The sequence below is a fragment of the Mus caroli genome, unplaced genomic scaffold (assembly GCF_978045245.1).
Source record: "Mus caroli unplaced genomic scaffold, Mus_caroli_1 scaffold_12, whole genome shotgun sequence".
Taxonomy (NCBI): Eukaryota; Metazoa; Chordata; class Mammalia; order Rodentia; family Muridae; genus Mus; species Mus caroli.
Window position 1 is genome coordinate 119,147,855 of NW_028227267.1, and position 16,918 is coordinate 119,164,772.

The window sequence follows — 16,918 nt, forward strand, 5'->3', positions numbered from 1 at the left end:
CGTTTTCTCCTTGACTCATTTTCTAGTTACTTTTAGACCATAAGTGAGTTTGTAGGTAAGACACAAAGCATCTAGTCTACTCTCTCTGTAGACCATCCCTTCTCTTCCTGCCAAAGCCCATCTCCATCAGTTCTCAGAGACAGAGCATACTTGTACTTCCCCTCTATTGAGAAGCCTGGGATTTCATGGACCTCCACTATTACCCCAGCATTCAGAGCCCTCTAGTATGCAGAGGGTATCAGATAGCCAGAAGCCCAGAATTTCCAGAGCAGTAAGCCATGACCTCTCTTCAGAGATTGTAAAATGGGTTTTCTAAGCAAGGTATGCTGCAGTCTTCCTGATGAAGCGATGCGCTACGTGTGCACACATCACGCTCCTTCCAGATTGTGTGCCCATGCTTTGTGCTTCAGCTCATCACTGAGATGAGAGAGACCACTTGCTTCTCTATATGCCTTCCTTGAGTGGACACTACCCATTGCTCTGATCTCATAGTCACTCAAGGAGTTCATGTCCTGGGTTCGGTAATGCTCACAAAGGAGCTTGAGAGAGGGAGACATAGGGGACATGTCCTCTGTGTACCTGGGACCCCCATCCACAGCTACTGTGCAAGGGTGTGAGGCTCCTGCTCTAACAGAAAAGGCTCTTTCAGAAAGAAAACGGCTCTGCTTCCAAGATGCTCACAGTGCCTAACGAAGAAGCACCCAATCAGCTTAAGAACCAACTAGTTTGGTTTGCTGACGACCACATGTGGAAACCCAGACCCCAGGTTTTATTCTGTATGGAATCAGCTCCTTGACTCCATAGAACCTGGCCAGAGATGGGGAGGAAGGAGGACTTTGATGAGTGAAACTGATATGGATGTGAAAGAAGAATTGGGCCTGTACAGAAGAAGGGGAAAGCCCCCAGGAAATGCGGGAGCACAATGCAAGGAATCAGACCATTTGAGTAAACTCATGTCTGCTTATGGGGTACTCAGTAAGGAAAGCTCTGGGAAGAGGGGAGACATGGTTTAGGATGGGAACCGTGAACCTCTAAAGCAGGACAGACGTCTCAGACACTGTACTGCCGGCTTTCCGTTGTGGTGGTGTTACTGTGGGAGGCTTGAGTGCAGGCCGCCCACACTGGTGTGCAGATTAGATTGGAGAAAGTGTGAATAGCATCTGTGTCATCAAGAAGCCACCAGCATAATCTCAGAGTGGGACAACAAAGATGCCAGTCGTGGCAGGCCCACAAAAGAGGAGTAGATCATCCCTGAGAGCTTGGGGTGGGGGGGGGGTGGTGAGATAAAGCAGAGAACTGAGTCCAGAAGAGCCCTCAGGATTGCAGGAGAGCTTGGCTGTCAAGTGGATTGGGAAGCTGAAACTCACCCTGCTGGTCAGGGGCTTACCAGGTTCAGGAGTGAGAGCTGAGGACTGAAGATAGGAAAATGGACGCATCTCGGGGAGAGAGAGACACGGGAAATCTTGACTCACTGTATCTCATTTTTGACAGCGTTACATCTTTTTCTGTCAAAATATGTACAGCTACAAGTAGCAGAGATAATTTTAGTTTTGGCTTGACATTCAATAATTTTTGTGTAGAACTAAAGTTAGCCAGGAAAAAAAAAAAAAAAAAAAAACATGTTCGAAAGCTTGGCAAAGGATGGAATAAAAGGACTGAGAGGCTGGGACAGACACTGCCAGCCGACCTGCCCCCTGTTAAAGCGCTGGACTTTAACTAGTTAGCATCACAGTCACTGACTCCAGCAGACAGGATGCATGCTATCCCAGGCAGAGGCAGGCTTGGTCCGTGCTGAACGACATGCTCTTGTGCTCATGTTCTGAGTTTTTCTGGAAAATATGTGGGAGACCTTACCTTGTACACTCTGCACTTGTGTGCGGTGTTTATGAGTGCTGAGGTCAAATCAAGACAGTAATGATGCCTTTAATCTAGAAATCAATGTGATCTGCCTATGCAAGAGATTCCCCAGTCAAAGCTGGGGCTTCGAAGCTCCTCATGCACGTGCTCGCACATGCGCGCGCGTGTACACACACATACACACACACTGCACTACACCACCTCCTTGGTGGCCACACAGGTGAGAAAAGTCATGTTTGCCATGTGGCATGGCACATGGCTACTCAGTAGTGCCCTCAGTTACCACAACTTTCTAAAACAGAGGCTTGGGCTGTGGCCAAAGCCTGTGGCCAAGGTGACCAGGGAAGCTGAAATTTAGTCCTACCAATTTTCTCCTGTGGTGCCCATGTCGACTTTGGTGGGTGGGCTACCCTGCACCACCTCAGTGTCAGTTGGTAGTGTGCGTTTGTCAGCTCAGCTAAGCTCTTTGGGGAAATAGTCGACTCTCTCAGTACAACCCTGCTTACCTGGCCCCTCCTAGGATAGTCAGCGTGCTGCACACCAAGAAAGGAAGCTGAGCATGCCAAACTGCACTTCCCCCAGAGGTAAGAAAGCAGCAGACAGTGACCATTAACCCCTAGCCTGAGGAGCTAGCCTGAGGAGCTAGCCCGTGGCTTCACGTCACCCCCGGAACCTCCTACCTTGGTTCTTAGGTTCTTCATGAGAGGATAGGTTCCTCTGTCCTTCTCTGTTTCAGCCTCTGTCTGCTCTGTGAGCCTCCTTCCTCCAGCCCTCCCAACCCTTCCACCACACCCGCTTTATTAACCTACCACCTGATTTTACTGGTTAGTAAACCTAGATCTTTGTCAAGACAGCTCCATGTACCATAGCTCGGCAGAGCACTTTACTGTGTGTCTGTCCAGGGCAGTGGCTCTATAGCTGTGGGGCGCAACATCTAAACTTCAGAATCCTCACTAGCATGGTGCTTAAAGCCCTGCTAGTAGATGGGAGCTTGCCAACAGAACATGGAAGGAGAAACAAAACTCCTTAGGGACACTGTCTGACGGGTCACAGGACTGGAAAGACAAAAGCACGATGTCACCAGAGCCCAGAGAAAAGGCTGCCAAGTAGTGGCCAGTGCATCCCAGCACTGTGAAGGTCTGATGTGACACAACTAGATTGTGAGCTTCTACAAGGCATGAACATTGCCTTGATTCTCTTTCTAGATTCATTGTGTAAGGCATTAGTAGACATTGGTAAACACTTGCTAATTCTGTGTATTGTACTTCAGCTGATGTAAATAAAGCAGTATGTGCCAAGAGGTAAAGCACTAGAAAGCCTTGATCTGTGGCGGGGGCATGAAGTCTTTATAGAACCCAGCCTCACCCCTCTGCCCCAGTATAGGGTCCCTGAACAGCCATATCCATTTTAAGATTTATTTTCATTTTGATTTATATCTGTGTATGTACGAATGTATGTACGTCATTCTCTGTCTTTGTCTCTCTCACCCCTTCTTGTGAGTGTGTGTGTTTTCTTGTCTGTTACATGTCGTGAACATTTTTTTTAAGACAAGGTTTCTCTTTGTAGCTCTGGCTGTCCTGGAACTCCTTCTGTAGACCAGGATGTCCTTGGACTCAAAGAGATCCACATGAATACTGGGATTAATGGTGTGCACCACTGGAATTATGTTTATGTGGCTATCTTCTTTTAGGTTTGTTGAAAGATGACTTTTTTGCTTTTTCTAGGGTGTGGTTTCCCTCCTTGTGTTGGTGTTTTCTCTCTATTATCCTCTGTGGACTGGATTTGTAGAAAGATTTTGTGTAAATTTGGTTTTGTCATGGAATATCTTGGTTTCACCATCTGTGGTAATTGAGAGTTTTGCTGGGTATAGTAGCCTGGGCTGGCATTTATATTATCTTCTAGCTTTCATAGTCTCTGGTAAGAAGTCTGGTGTAATTCTGATAGGTCTGCCTTTATATGTTTCTTGACCTTTTTCCTTTACTGTAGTTAGTATTCTTTCTTTTGTACATTTGACTATTATGTGACAGGAGGAATTTCTTTTCTGGTCCAGTCTATTTGGAGTAACTTGGTCAAGTAAGAAATAAAGAAAGGCCAGGCAGTGGTGGCACACGCCTTTAATCCTAGCACTTGGGAGGCAGAGCCAGGCAGATTTCTGAGTTCGAGGACAGCCTGGTCTACAGAGTGAGTTTCAGGACAGCCAGACAGCCAGGGCTACACAGAGAAACCCTGTCTCCAAAAACCAAAACTAAAAAATAAAATAAAATAAAATAAAAAAGAAAGAAAGACATTTAAAACTTTTTAAAATTTAATGAAAATGAAGGCACAACATACCCAAACTTATGGGACACAATGAAAGCAGAGCTAAGAGGAAAACTCACAGCTCTGAGTGCCTCCAAAAAGAAACTGGAGAGAGCATACATACACTAGCAGCTTAACAGCACACCTGAAAGCTCTAGAACAAAAAGAAGCAAATACACCCAAGAGGAGCAGATGGCAGGAAAATAATCCTACTCATTGTTGAAATCAACCAAGAAGAAACATATAGAACTTTACAAGGAATCAACCAAACCAGGAGCTGGTTCTTTGAGAAAATCAATCTCTCTCTCTCTCGTTCTTTCTTTCTTTTTTTTTTTTTTTTTATCAAATATAGTCTAACAGGAGTCAAACTGAAAAAGAAAACTTCAGTTAAAAAAAATGTCTTCATCAGATTGTCGAGTAGGCAAAAGATCACTGAGTATTTCCTTAACTGATGACTTACATTGCAAGTGCCATCCCTGAACATCTGGAATAAGAAATCAGTCTGCACAAGATAGTAATTCTATTCCTTCATAACCTCTTCTTCAGTGCCTGCCTCCAGTTCATGTTTGATTTCCTGTCCTGACTACCATTCATAATGTACTGTAAGATATAAGATGAAATAAACTTTTTCTTCTCAAACAAAAAAAAAAAAAAAAAGAAAGAAAGAAGAAAGCAAGGTGTGCACCACCATGCCTGGCTCATGGACATTTTCTTTCAATATTAGTTTGTCTATGTTAACTGTCATTTTGTTTTAGTCAACAATAGCTCAACTTTTAATAAAATTTCTATTGGTGATAAAATCATTTTAGCAATCTTTTTTATATTTTTGTTTGAGAAATCTTTTCCTATCACAATGACATGGAAGTATCCTCTAAAGGCTTTAACAATCTAGCTTCCAGTGTCCTAGTCTAATCTGTGGCACATATTTCACAAGTGGTCAGAGACAGAAGTCTAACCTTATCGTTTTCATGGTTTTGCTATCATCCCAGTGCTGTGCATGAGATGGCCTGGCTCCTTCTGTGCTTGGGTTTGCCTCTGGTTTCTTGACCTTTCTGTTTGGTTGGCTGGCTAAGTCTCAGCTTGCTTCTGCTGTTGTTCCCAGTGTCTACTTGTTTCTGGTACATTCGGATTTCCAATTTTTTTTCCTTTTGTATTCAGCCATGGACATGTGTGTGTGTCTGTGTCTACATGTGTGTGTGTTAAGTTTCTTGAATGTTTTAGGTCTCCATAAGGAGGAAAGTTTTCAGACTGTCACATTCTATATATTTACAGAAACTCTAAGACATCTAGAAATAGTCCTTTTTAAGTTAATAAATTCGGAGATCTGCACACAACAAAAACAGGCATCTTTAGAAAGCACCATGTCATGTTTTTTACCTCAGATTTGAAGCCAACAGTGGATTTATCTTTCACCTTCAGTACCCGCAGAGGCTCAATAAGTTAATGACCTTCGTTTGTGAACCTTTGCTCTTTGCCCTTGGCTCTGTAGCTTGTCACTGGGTGTAGACTTCATTACAACCTCTGGTCTTGTCACTGGGTGTAGACTTCATTACTACCTCTGGTCTTGTCACTGGGTGTAGACTTCATTACAACCTTAGGTCTTGTCACTGGGTGTAGACTTCATTACAACCTCTGGTCTTGTCACTGGGTGTAGACTTCATTACAACCTCTGGTCTTCTTGGACCACAGACGCTCAGAAATGAGTACATAGAGCACGAGCTGGTAGTGTCTGAAACAGTGGCTTTCTTCTTACTTCCTTATCCATGTCTGTGTCTCCATCACACCCTGCAGGACCTTGAACTCCTAAGATATGGCTGTGGCCATGGCCAGTGTTGGGCCAGGGTCCGTGAGGCTGAGGCTGTTTAGGAAGTCTAGTCTGCATTTTGCCACCTTGTGCCAGCTGCACAAAACACTTCACATGACCTGGAGCCTTTTCTCTCCTGTGCCTGTGGCAGAGGCTGGCTTTATCCTCGTGGTTGAGAGTGGTTTCATTTTCCAGCTGGGCTCTGACTGCCTCTAGGGAGGCTCCCTAGGCACTGCAGATGTCTGCTGCTTTCCTTATTGACCCATGTTGCTCTCTTTGTAGGGAGGAATGATCAATTGGAACCGGCTTTTCCCCCCTTTACGTCAGCGACGAAATATCAACTATCAAGATGGACCTCGGTCTGAGCAGCGAGCATCTCCACCCCCGGAAGTTTCTGAAGAGCAGGTAACCAGTGACACCCATACTCAGTCCAATCCACGCTGCAGGCTTGAAGCAGTTTGGACCAGCAAGAAATAAAAGCTTGATTAGGGGACTGTAGAGATGATAAAGTACCTGCCATGCAAGCGTGAGGACCAGAGCTGGATCTCCAGAACCCATTAATAATGCCAACATTGTAACCCCAGTTCTGGGACGACAGAGATAGGATGGTCTTAGGGCTTACTTAGGCAATCCAGGCTTGCCTAATTGGCAGAACTCGGGTTTCAGCAAAAAGATGATCTTATCTCAAAAACCTAGGTGGTCAGTAGCTCAGGAAGGACACAGAAGGTTGACCTGTGCAGGGGCAGGCTCGTGGGAACACGCACGCACACGACACGGGAGCATGTGCTCCTTGTACCTTAGCTCCCTATACACACCTGTCCTCCTGCTGTGTAGAAGGCTAAGGCGGAAGGGTCTGGAGTCCCAGGGTTGAGAGGAGGTAGGAAGAGAGCAGCGCCTCTGTGAGGCTTTTACTTTTATGTTTTTTTAAAACAAGTCTTAAGCTTTGTCTTTGGTTAATTTTCAGTGGTTCAGGAGCTGTAATTCTGCCACTGAGGGCGAAATGAAATTAGCATAGCATGGGGTCTTTCTGTGTGTGTGTGTGTGTGTGTGTGTGTGTGTGCCCCCATGGTTCCACGTGGTAAGTCTCGCTGTCGGGGAGGTCTAGCAGCAGTGGAAAGCAGGGCAGCAGAAGCAGGAAGTTGTGTTTCACGCGTTCAGACAGAGGCACCAAGCACAGAGAACAAAGTGGAAGCAGAGTGAAGCTTTGAATTCCAGATCCCACCCTCAGTGACACACTTCCTCCAGCAAGGCTTCACCGCCTTAACCTCCGAGAACAGTGTCACTAACTGGGACCCAGGAAGTTCGTGTGCCTGAGACTATGAGAGACTCTTCTCATTCAGACCGCTGTGCTGATGCTGATAGATAAATATTACAGACATATGTAGAAGAAAGAGAGCAAGTTTCCACATAGTGGAAAGGACAGTGTTTTTTTAGAAACCACAGCTTTACAACCATAATAAAGATTAATTCAAGGGAAAGTCTTTAATATGTGAAAAATCTGGCTGTTTCTATATTCTCACACTATCTCCTCATCGATAAGATACTTACTTGTTACACAAGGAAAATAACATCCACATAGTAAAGACACCGGGTCCCACCCAGTTATCAAAACTAACATCACCAATAGTGGAACAAAGGCACTGTATTTATGCAATGAAAGGGATTCAAAATACAGCACTTTACGCAGCCTGGGGGCCTGCGTAAAGTATTGTTTATTCTCTATAGCCTGATTTCTTCATATAAGTCAGGAAGTGCTACAGGTAAAGGGGATGAGGTGGCTGCTCCCTCCACCTAGCTGACGTCTATGGCCCGGGCTGAATGCGCTGGGAGAGAAGTCTGCAGTGAAAGCCGTTCGTCAGTCGGCGGATGGTGTGGACTGTGGGTGGATGAGGTTATTAGTGTCGGACTGACTCCAGCTTTTCCACTTGCACTAACAGTGGCTCAGAAGATGCTGAAGAGACTCGACAAGCCATGGCAGCTGCTCTGGGTGAGGAGCCAGCAGGGTTTTTAGGGAACTTCTGAAGCTTCACCTTTGAAATTATTTCAAATGAGAAAAGCATTTTAAATTTTGTTTCAGTCCAAACCATTGCCGTGATAACACTTGAAATATCCCTCTGCCTGTGCAGCTTGCTTCCACAGCTGGTTCCACAGCTGGTTGCACCACCAGGCCAGCCTCAGACCAAACTGTCTGCTGTCCTGGCATGCTCTGTAACTAGAAGGTCTGCCCATAGCCCTGCCATAGGCCTGGGCAGGTGCTTTCACCTTGGGCTAACAGTCGGTCAGTCGGCCCTTTTGTCTGGGAGTCTCTTGCCTCAGGCTTGTGTTTCACTAACTCCGTTAGGTTTGGGCGACAGAGGAACAGATGTGCAGCCAGAGTTCTTTCTTATTTGCTTATTATATTTTTAGACAGGGCCTTACTTGAAGTGCAGGCTCATCTCAGTGCATAATCCTTCTGCTTCTGCCTCTTACTCAGATTAAAGATATGCAGTGCCTCTGGCCAGCCAGAGTCCATCTCTCCTGTCATCTTCAAAAATTCCCTAGGCAAATATTATCCCAGAGACTCGGAAGAAAAGCCTAAATAATTCGGTATTTGTTAGATCCTAGTAATGACAGATTTGAGAATACAATAATAGTCCTCCATCTTGGTGGAAAGAAACACGGAGACTGTCATGTGACTCCTCACCTGTGCAGCGCTGAGTCCTGTTCTTCCGGGCGCCTTCACCCGTGGACGGCTTTACAGGCAAGACCTTGGTTTGGGCAGTTTGAGGCAAGCAGAGGGGAATGTGAAAACGAGCAGTTTAGGCTTTATTTATTTATTATATGTAAGTACACTGTAGCTGTCTTCAGACTCACCAGAAGAGGTCATCAGATCTCATTACAGATGGTTGTGAGCCACCATGTGGTTGCTGGGAATTGAACTCAGGACCTTCAGAAGAGCAGTCAGTGCTCTTAACCGCTGAGCCACCTCTCCAGCCCCAGGCTTTTTCTCTTAGTCATTTTTCCCTGGTCCTCCCAGAATGGCAGGGGTCAGGTTAACCTGCTGACAGTCTCACTTTAAAGGAGCAATAGCTCTTCCTCTCTCTGCTGTGATATGACACGACCTCGTGAGGCCTGCCTGCCTTTCTCCACCCTCCCCCATCGTCTTCTCTTGCTAACCCATTTCCCAAATCTTGTGTTTCAACATTCCTGATTAGGTGCAGAACATCGGGGGTCTCACAGACTGTATTTGTAATGCACATGCTTGGCATGTTACTGTAGAAAAATGAGACAGTCTTGGTTGGGTGTGGCAGTGCACACTTTTAATCTCAGCAACTGATAGATCTCTGTGAGTCTGAATCCCATGACTTCATAAGCCACACATTCAAAGAAAATGTACATACATGAAGGCATCCTGTCACAAGTTAGCACACAGCCACAGATGCTAACACCATCTCTGCTGCTTCTGTACCTGTGCTGGGTCTGAGATTACAAGTTCTCAGAACCCATCCTGTTTCCAGGCGCCTTTGCAGGTTTGTCTCCCATTGAAGAGGGCAAGGCTAGAGCCACATATCAGGGTCTCTAAAGGTGACCCCAAGAAGCCAAGGGACAAGATGTCTCCACCTGCCTCCTTTGGGCAGACATGTAGAGAAGAGGGTAAGACGGTCTGGGCAGTGAGTCCTGCTCTGTTTCCCAGAATGGTTGAAGAAGCACCCTGAGATGTTGGACAGCAATGTAGGAAGAGAGAAAGTGTACCACGGGGAAGTGAAGGACTCTGCAGCAGCTCAGGGAGGGAAGAAGGGCATGCATGCCTCTAGATGGTCTAGCTCCTTCCTGTTCTGATAAGAACTGTGCCCGCCCCAAGTCAAGTCCACAAACACTGGCTTGCCTATTGCAGGCAAGCTGTGGGGGACGCAATACTGAGAAGCAGCCTTGTTGTAGCAAGACACGTGCTAGGAAAGAGTGGTGGACAGCAGCTGCAAACTGAACAGTGGATAGATCAGAGAGGCTCCTCAGAGATGCCTGGAGGGGCTCCCTATAGCCTGGAGAGTGGTGGAAAGGGAACTTGAACTAAGGAAAACATGGTCATATATATATATATATATATATATATATATATGAGAATTTGTCAAAGCATAAATAAAGCCTGTCAAATAATGTCCTTTTTGTAGCCAAATGCAAACGTACTGAAGTGTCTTATCTCAAGAACTGCTTCCTCGTCCCTCTGCCTCCCCCATATTTTCTTCTTTTTAATACTTTTTATTTATTCTTTGACAGTTTTATAAAAGTACATAAACTATTTGGATCATCCCAGCCCCATCTTCCTTCTCTTACCCTCTCCCACTTTCATGGGTCTTTCCCAGTGATCCACTGGGTTTAATGAAGGCCGCACTCATAAGCATGGGCGGGGCGGGGGGGGGGGGCGTTCCGGAGCATGGGCGCTGGACTCCTGCTTACACCATGACTGAAGACTTACTTTCTTCCCTCGAAGCTGTGACCTGCCAGTCGTTTCTCAGCTAGGGCTGGGTTTGTGAGTCCCTCCCCCACTGCCCTAGGATGTTGAGGGGGCCCTGGCTACAGTGAGCCATGAGTGCCGTGGCCAGCACCGTCTTTCCTTGACCAGGTATTTTTGATACCATACTCATGCTAGAAATCAGAAAGAAAAAAAAAATATGGTGAAGGAGTTTGTCACCTTTCCTGATGAACTGAGTGAGAATCACATGGCGGAAGGAGAGAACTGACTCCCACAAGTTGTCCTCTAACTCCTACGCAAGATTATAAGGGGGATGCTGTGAGGCCTGGCAAGGTACACAATCTTGGACCATAAATAAGATTTTAACTGGCAAATAATGAAAAGTGGGGGGGGGGTGTTAAGGTAGATTCTTTTGCCCTCCCTAAAGTTAGAAATCGACCTCTCAGGTGACAGTTCACAAATGGCTTACCCATGCTGAAACTGAAGGGAACAAGAGGTGAATTTATACTTTCTTCCTGTTCACTTCTAACTTCATTTTAGTCAGCCCAGTTACCCCTGGCCTGGACCGCCCAACCCTAACGGTGCTGGAAGAGTAAGCAGGGAGGTGGCCCTTTCCTGAGCATGTAAACAGCAGAGCCCCTGTCAACCAGGAGGTGAGAGGAGATCAGATCAGGAAGACAAGAGCTGCTCTTCCCACAAGGGCAGTCCAGCAGCAGCACTGGGGGAGGGGAGCCCGCAGGAACAGCTGACGGTCCTGCTCACGGTCACGATAGAGAGGCAGAGCAGCACTGGCCCTGCCAGTCACATCCAGTGTGCATGTGACCTAGCATGGAAGGGCAGCCCAGCTGTGGGTGGGGTGGGGCCGCCATCTCTGTGAGGTGGGGTGGGCATCTCCATCCATGAACATCAGAATTCGGGAAGTTAAAAACCCAAAATACCATTTGTTTTTGACACTCGTAACTAGAGGGAAGTTAAAGAAACCACAGTCTTTGTTGAGCAAAGAAGCAGTTGTCACTGAAGGTGCCACTGCGAATCCCTGGGATGAGTGTCTGTCTTTGATGTGTAGCACAGAGGAGGTGAGTCGGGAGTGGAGAACAAAGGCGCCATTTTGCTAGCTTCTTGGAGTGAAAGTTACCCCGAGATAGGTAGAAGTGTACAGGTCATCAGAGATACTTGAAAAAAGTATTTAAAAACAAGGAAAGAACTGTGTCTCTATGTGCCGGTTTCCTCCCTCGAGGTGTGGTCTGTTTTTTGAAGAACACGTGGGAGGGAAAAGTACAGTCCACCTGTTGTCAGCTGACAGTGACCGTGCCTCGTTCCATCCATGTTCCCTCCCTCCGGTCAGCCAGCCACTGGCTTCATTTACCATGTCACAGGAGGCTGAGTAAGGCTCCTGACGCCTGTGGTGGGCCGTGATGAGAGGCAGCTGACTGAGTTAGTCGGAGAGGACAGGACACTAGCACAAATGCACACCCAACCCAGGGACGAAGAAACAGGGAGGCTCTCCCTGGTGCCCTGTAGATTCTATGGTCTCAGGCACTCACCTCAGCCACAGAGCAGAATCATTGGATATTCCACTTGGGGAACTTTAATGACTGAATAAATAGTTGTGAAAGACTACAAAGGAGCTGGTGTTTTCTCTGGTACCTGTAACCCCAAAACTTAGGAGGCTGAGGTAAAAGGATTGCTACAAGTTTGAAGCCAGCTTGGACTACATAGTTTAATACAGCCAGGGCTATGCTATGAAACCTTGTCTCAGAACTAGACAGACAGACAGAGCAGAGCAAGCAGAACAGTCTCTCTCGTGGGATAGTAATCACCCATGGTTGGATTCTAAGCAAACCTGAGCAAAAGATGGGTTAGACATTGGACTGGACGTCTCACTGTGCTCTAAGCTGACACTCCACAGTGGTTTAGACAGTTCCTTCTGTGGGTCAGGAGGAAGGTACCCAGTGGGCTGGGGGGCAGCAAGGATTAAAGGAACAGCTTTTTAGAAAACTCCATGGGGCATTTCATAAGTTTCCCATACAAATTGATGTCAACCTGGCATCTGGTAATGATGGGATGCAGCTGTGTGGCCTGCTGGTGACTCTCCCTCAGCTGGGAAACTGAGCCACTTCCTTAAGGAGCTCACATCACTGAGCCTGACCGCCTCACCTCAGTCTGGGCTACTGTGTGTGTCAGGCTCTCTGTTAGATGGGGAGAGATTGTCCCAGACATTGTCCTTGTGCAGCACACAAGGTCATCAGCTATGTGGGAAATTCGAGCTGGTGGATTCCCAACCATTCCCTTTACCATAGCTCCATAGGGCAGGTCCTTCACAGACTCTCAGATAAGCCTATACCAGGCCAGTCAGTAAACACACACTTGTCTTCTCAGCCCTGAAAAATACATAAATAAAGAAGCCAGCTCTGACCACTCAGGCACTGGGTGTCTGAAGCTCCAGGTCTGCTGCTCAATTTCAGCAATAGAAGCCTCTTCAGAGAAGACCTGTGAAAACCTGACTCATTGTCAACCCAGTGGTGGACATGTGGTCATTCATGTCTGAGAAGGAGTGATCACAGCAACTGCGCACAAAGAAGGTGTTCATTCTCCTGACAGACCTTGCTTACAGGGCCACTCTACCATTCCAAACCTGAGGGCCCCAGTGAGGTCTGTGCCACCTGTCCTTGTGCAGCAGTGTCTTCTTGGAACCCACGTGTGTCATTAGTGCAGGGAAAGATCACGGACCATTGTTACAGTGGTAGCCAGACATCTCTGCTGGCTCTCAGCTCCAGCTATGACTTACCAGCCCCTGAGACTGCTGCCTGTCGACAGCATATAGACCTGCTCCTGTTCAGGTTCAAAATGAAAGTGAGCTACAGCTCTGCGTGAAGTGTGCAGGGAAGCAACCAGGATAGGAAGGGACAGACTGGCTGGAGGCCTTGAAATACGCAACACTCAGCAGGAAATGGACCCGCCCAACTACTGACTGGCCCGGAGACAGTGCTCCTCAGCCAGGATAACTGCAGAGCGCCACCTTTACGATTGGAACCCAAGGTGAAAATAACTAGACAGACTGCTTTCATCAGGCAGATTTTTTCCCTCCTTATGATTTGTGTCCGGCAAACCTCCCAACCCCTTGACACTTAGGCTGATGGGAGCTTGAAAGGGTAAGGGTAAGAGTATGCTCGCTGTAATGGTCCCAAAAGAAAGGAGAAAATCAATTCCAAAAAATTAAATGGCAAGTTTGGTATTTTGGTGTCTGGCAATGTAAACCAGATTAGCACCACATGACTTGTAGATGTCAGAAAAATCTTTGCAGTCTGAGAAAACCAAAATAACCCTGTTGACACAGATGTCACTGAATTTACATCTGTGAATTTACATCTCTGTGGAGCTAGAGCACCAGCCTGTGGAATAGATAATAGCACTGAGGTGACCTGGGCTTTTAACTGGGTAAGCTGATTAACCACTGAACGCAGAGAACTTTCTCATGGGCTCAGAGCTCTATCTTTGATCTGGTGTGTCTAAAAACTGTCATCAGTAATGATTCAAATGAAGTTTGCAGGTTTGCTAAGCATACTTAGGGGAGATACAAGTTTGAGAGGGATGATTGATGACATTTAGAAGTAACTCCTTTGAGTTGGCTGGAAAACAGGCAGAGATATGTGCCATTCTTTTACCTACAAGGTCACTGTAGGATTTGAGAACTCTCCTGAGTATGGCAGGTGAAAACTATCAAGTTTTCAGCAGGCTCCTGCTAACCAGTTCACATGTCATAGCTCTCTACATAAGTGTGTGTGTGTGTGTGTGTGTGTGTGTATATATATATATATATATATATATATATATATATATCCATGTACACAGATGTAACACACACACACACCTATCAGCACACACCCATAGAGTTGCACACTGCTTTGGGTACCATGTTTTCAGATGACACAAACTGAGAAAGGATTGGGGTCCAGAGACACGGTGTTAAGAGTTTAATGTGAAATTCTAGTACAAGCTCATGCATTAAAGCTCTAGTTACCTAGCTGATGGCACTGTTTGTAGGCTCTAGACACTTCAGGAAGTAGGATCTAATCGGAAGGAGCAGGTCACTGGGAGATCAGGTCCTAGGGTGTCTTATCCCTGTGGCAGAGCAGGCCCTAGAATATCTTGTCCCTGGGGGACAGCAGGGCCTTGGGTGTCTTGTTCTAAGGGAGAGCTGGCCTTGGGTGTCTTGTTCTAAGGGAGAGCTGGCCTTGGGTGTCTTGTTCTAAGGGAGAGCAGGGCCTTGGGTGTCTTGTTCTAAGGGAGAGCTGGCCTTGGGTGTCTTGTCCTGAGGGAGAGCAAGCCCTTGGGTGTCTTGTCCCTGGTCCCTCCTGGTGTCATCCTCTGCCTCCTGCCTGCCACACAGCACTACCATGATGTTCTGTCCAAACACGTGGGGGCACAATAACTACGGGCTGATCCTTTTAAGCCATGAGCCACAGTAAACCTGTCCTTCTCTAAGCTCTTTCTGTTGGGTGATCTCTCACAGTTGTAGAAAGCTCGCTAACTTGGTACTAAAAATAGTGTCACTGCTGTGACTAAATCCTAAGTGTATGGAGCTGGCTTATGGGCAGAGTTTGGAGACTGAGCTAGAGAAAGCTTCAGATTCTGTAGCTAGAACTCACAGGGTGATTCTGGAGGAGAAAAGGAGGTCGGAATACCAGTAGGGGTGCAGTGAAGGCCAGGCTGTGAGGTTACTCTTGAATTGGGCCAGGGGGAATCTGTTACATTTTGGCAAAGAATTTGTCTTTGTTCCAGTCCTGGGATGTTGAAGCTAAGTGTAAAGTAACTAGTTAATTTGGTGGAAATATTTCAGTATAACATGGCACCCAAGTTGGAGCACAGCTTCTCCTACCTGCTTCTCATCATATTTTACTACAGGCTTGACTTGGGAGTAGACGTGAACTGACTCGGGTCGTTTTAGAAGCTTGAGCTTTCCCGCAAAGCCACGTGAGGCACATGTGGTGCTAAGGATACGCTTTGTGTTGTTGAGTCTTCATTTTCTGCCCTCTTTGCAGGTTGCCCGCCTCATGGAGATGGGATTTTCCAGAGGGGACGCCTTGGAGGCCCTGAGGGCCTCAAACAATGACCTCAATGTGGCCACCAACTTCCTGCTGCAGCACTGACATCCAGCCGCTGAATGACAGTGATGTGCCTGCCACCACATCAGCCTGAGGACCAAGCAGACCCCAGCACAGGTGTTCTCAAGAGAAGACGGTGGTTCCCACCATACACTGTCCTTAAATCCAAGATGGTTGCCGTGTAGTATCAAATAAGTTTGCCATTAAATTAGCATGTATTTTCTATCTTTATTTTTTTACTGGGCATTTCTCAGTGTGGAGAGCCGTCATTCTTACGTGTTCAAATGCATGGCGGTTACAGGTTTTGGTGGCTGTTTTATAGCACCCCAGAGAGAGACAACTGTCCTGAAGCTCGAGTGCAGTCTGCTCATCCTCACGTCAGTGACGGGCTGCAGGTCATGTGACCTCAGAAAGGCTGTGTCACACTACCCCTTATGGACTGGTTTTTTCTCTTCAGTTTGTATTCACATCTCAGTGACTATTCTGCACACACTGCCTAGACACTGGGCAGTGTCCTTGAGGCCTCAGTGACAGAGGGAGCTGGAGATGAGCCTCCTCCAGCCTAGGGAGTCTGCCCCAACTCCTGCTTTAGTACAGATAATCCAGTGCTGATGTGGGGCTCTAGACTGCCCCGTGATGCCTACCTGGGGTCATTTTGCTCAGAATGCATTACAGTGGCCACTTGGGCAAAGGAGTGAATTGGAATAAAGAAAAAAGTTGCTTCAGAGACTTAGTGGGGCTGTGTAGAGAGCAGGCGCTGGCCAGCAATGGCTCAGCCCTGGCCTGCCCACCCTGGGCCAGTCTGCAGCCCTCCACACACCACCAGCTCTTCTGGCAGCACACCCTCCCTGGCCCCATCCTTGCCCCTTGTAGTGGGTGAGGCAGTGCCCACTGTGCAGACAGTCAGGGAGGTGTAAGCAGGAGGCAGCCCCTGTGAGCAAGAGCAGCTGTAGGAATTGACGACTGTCCCGTAAGCAAACTGCACCGGGTGTGTTCTGCACAGTGAGCAGCAATGTGTCAAATTGATGCAAATCTAGGTGTGTGATACTTACAATAAAGTTTTTATGTGTTTTACTTTTCAGTAGTTTTTATGATACTTCTCTAAATAAAACTTTAGGCAATTCCACCAAAAAGAAAAATGAACCCAGACAACATCTTGAGAAGGCCGAGGCCTGCACAGTGAGCACTACCTTCTGTTGCCGCAGTGTGGTCACCGTGGGCAGTGCTGACTGGGGCCCTGCTGCTCAGAACAGGGTTGGAGCTGCCCTGCAGGCCCAGTGTGAGCACAGTGACCAGCTCCCTTCACTGACGGGGCCAAGGGACACTGCTCCTGGAGGTAGGAGTGTAAAGTGAGACACTCTTAAGACCCACCCAGCACCACTGTATGGACTCCTTATCTGGAGT

At 47.1% G+C, this 16,918-nt stretch overlaps 1 protein-coding gene across 2 annotated transcripts in view; it reads left to right on the forward strand.

Annotated features, from left to right (window-relative positions):
* The window catches only part of Ubac2 (UBA domain containing 2), a 145,183-nt gene extending 128,595 nt beyond the window's left edge, over positions 1–16,588 (forward strand). For both annotated transcript variants that reach the window (XM_021182053.3, XM_021182051.3), the window contains 2 exons: positions 6,242–6,364; positions 15,452–16,588. In XM_021182053.3, the coding sequence (XP_021037712.1) occupies positions 6,242–6,364; positions 15,452–15,559 (231 nt within the window). In that variant the 3' untranslated portion in view covers positions 15,560–16,588. The remainder of the gene's footprint in view (positions 1–6,241; positions 6,365–15,451) is intronic.
* Positions 16,589–16,918: the final 330 nt, after the last annotated feature.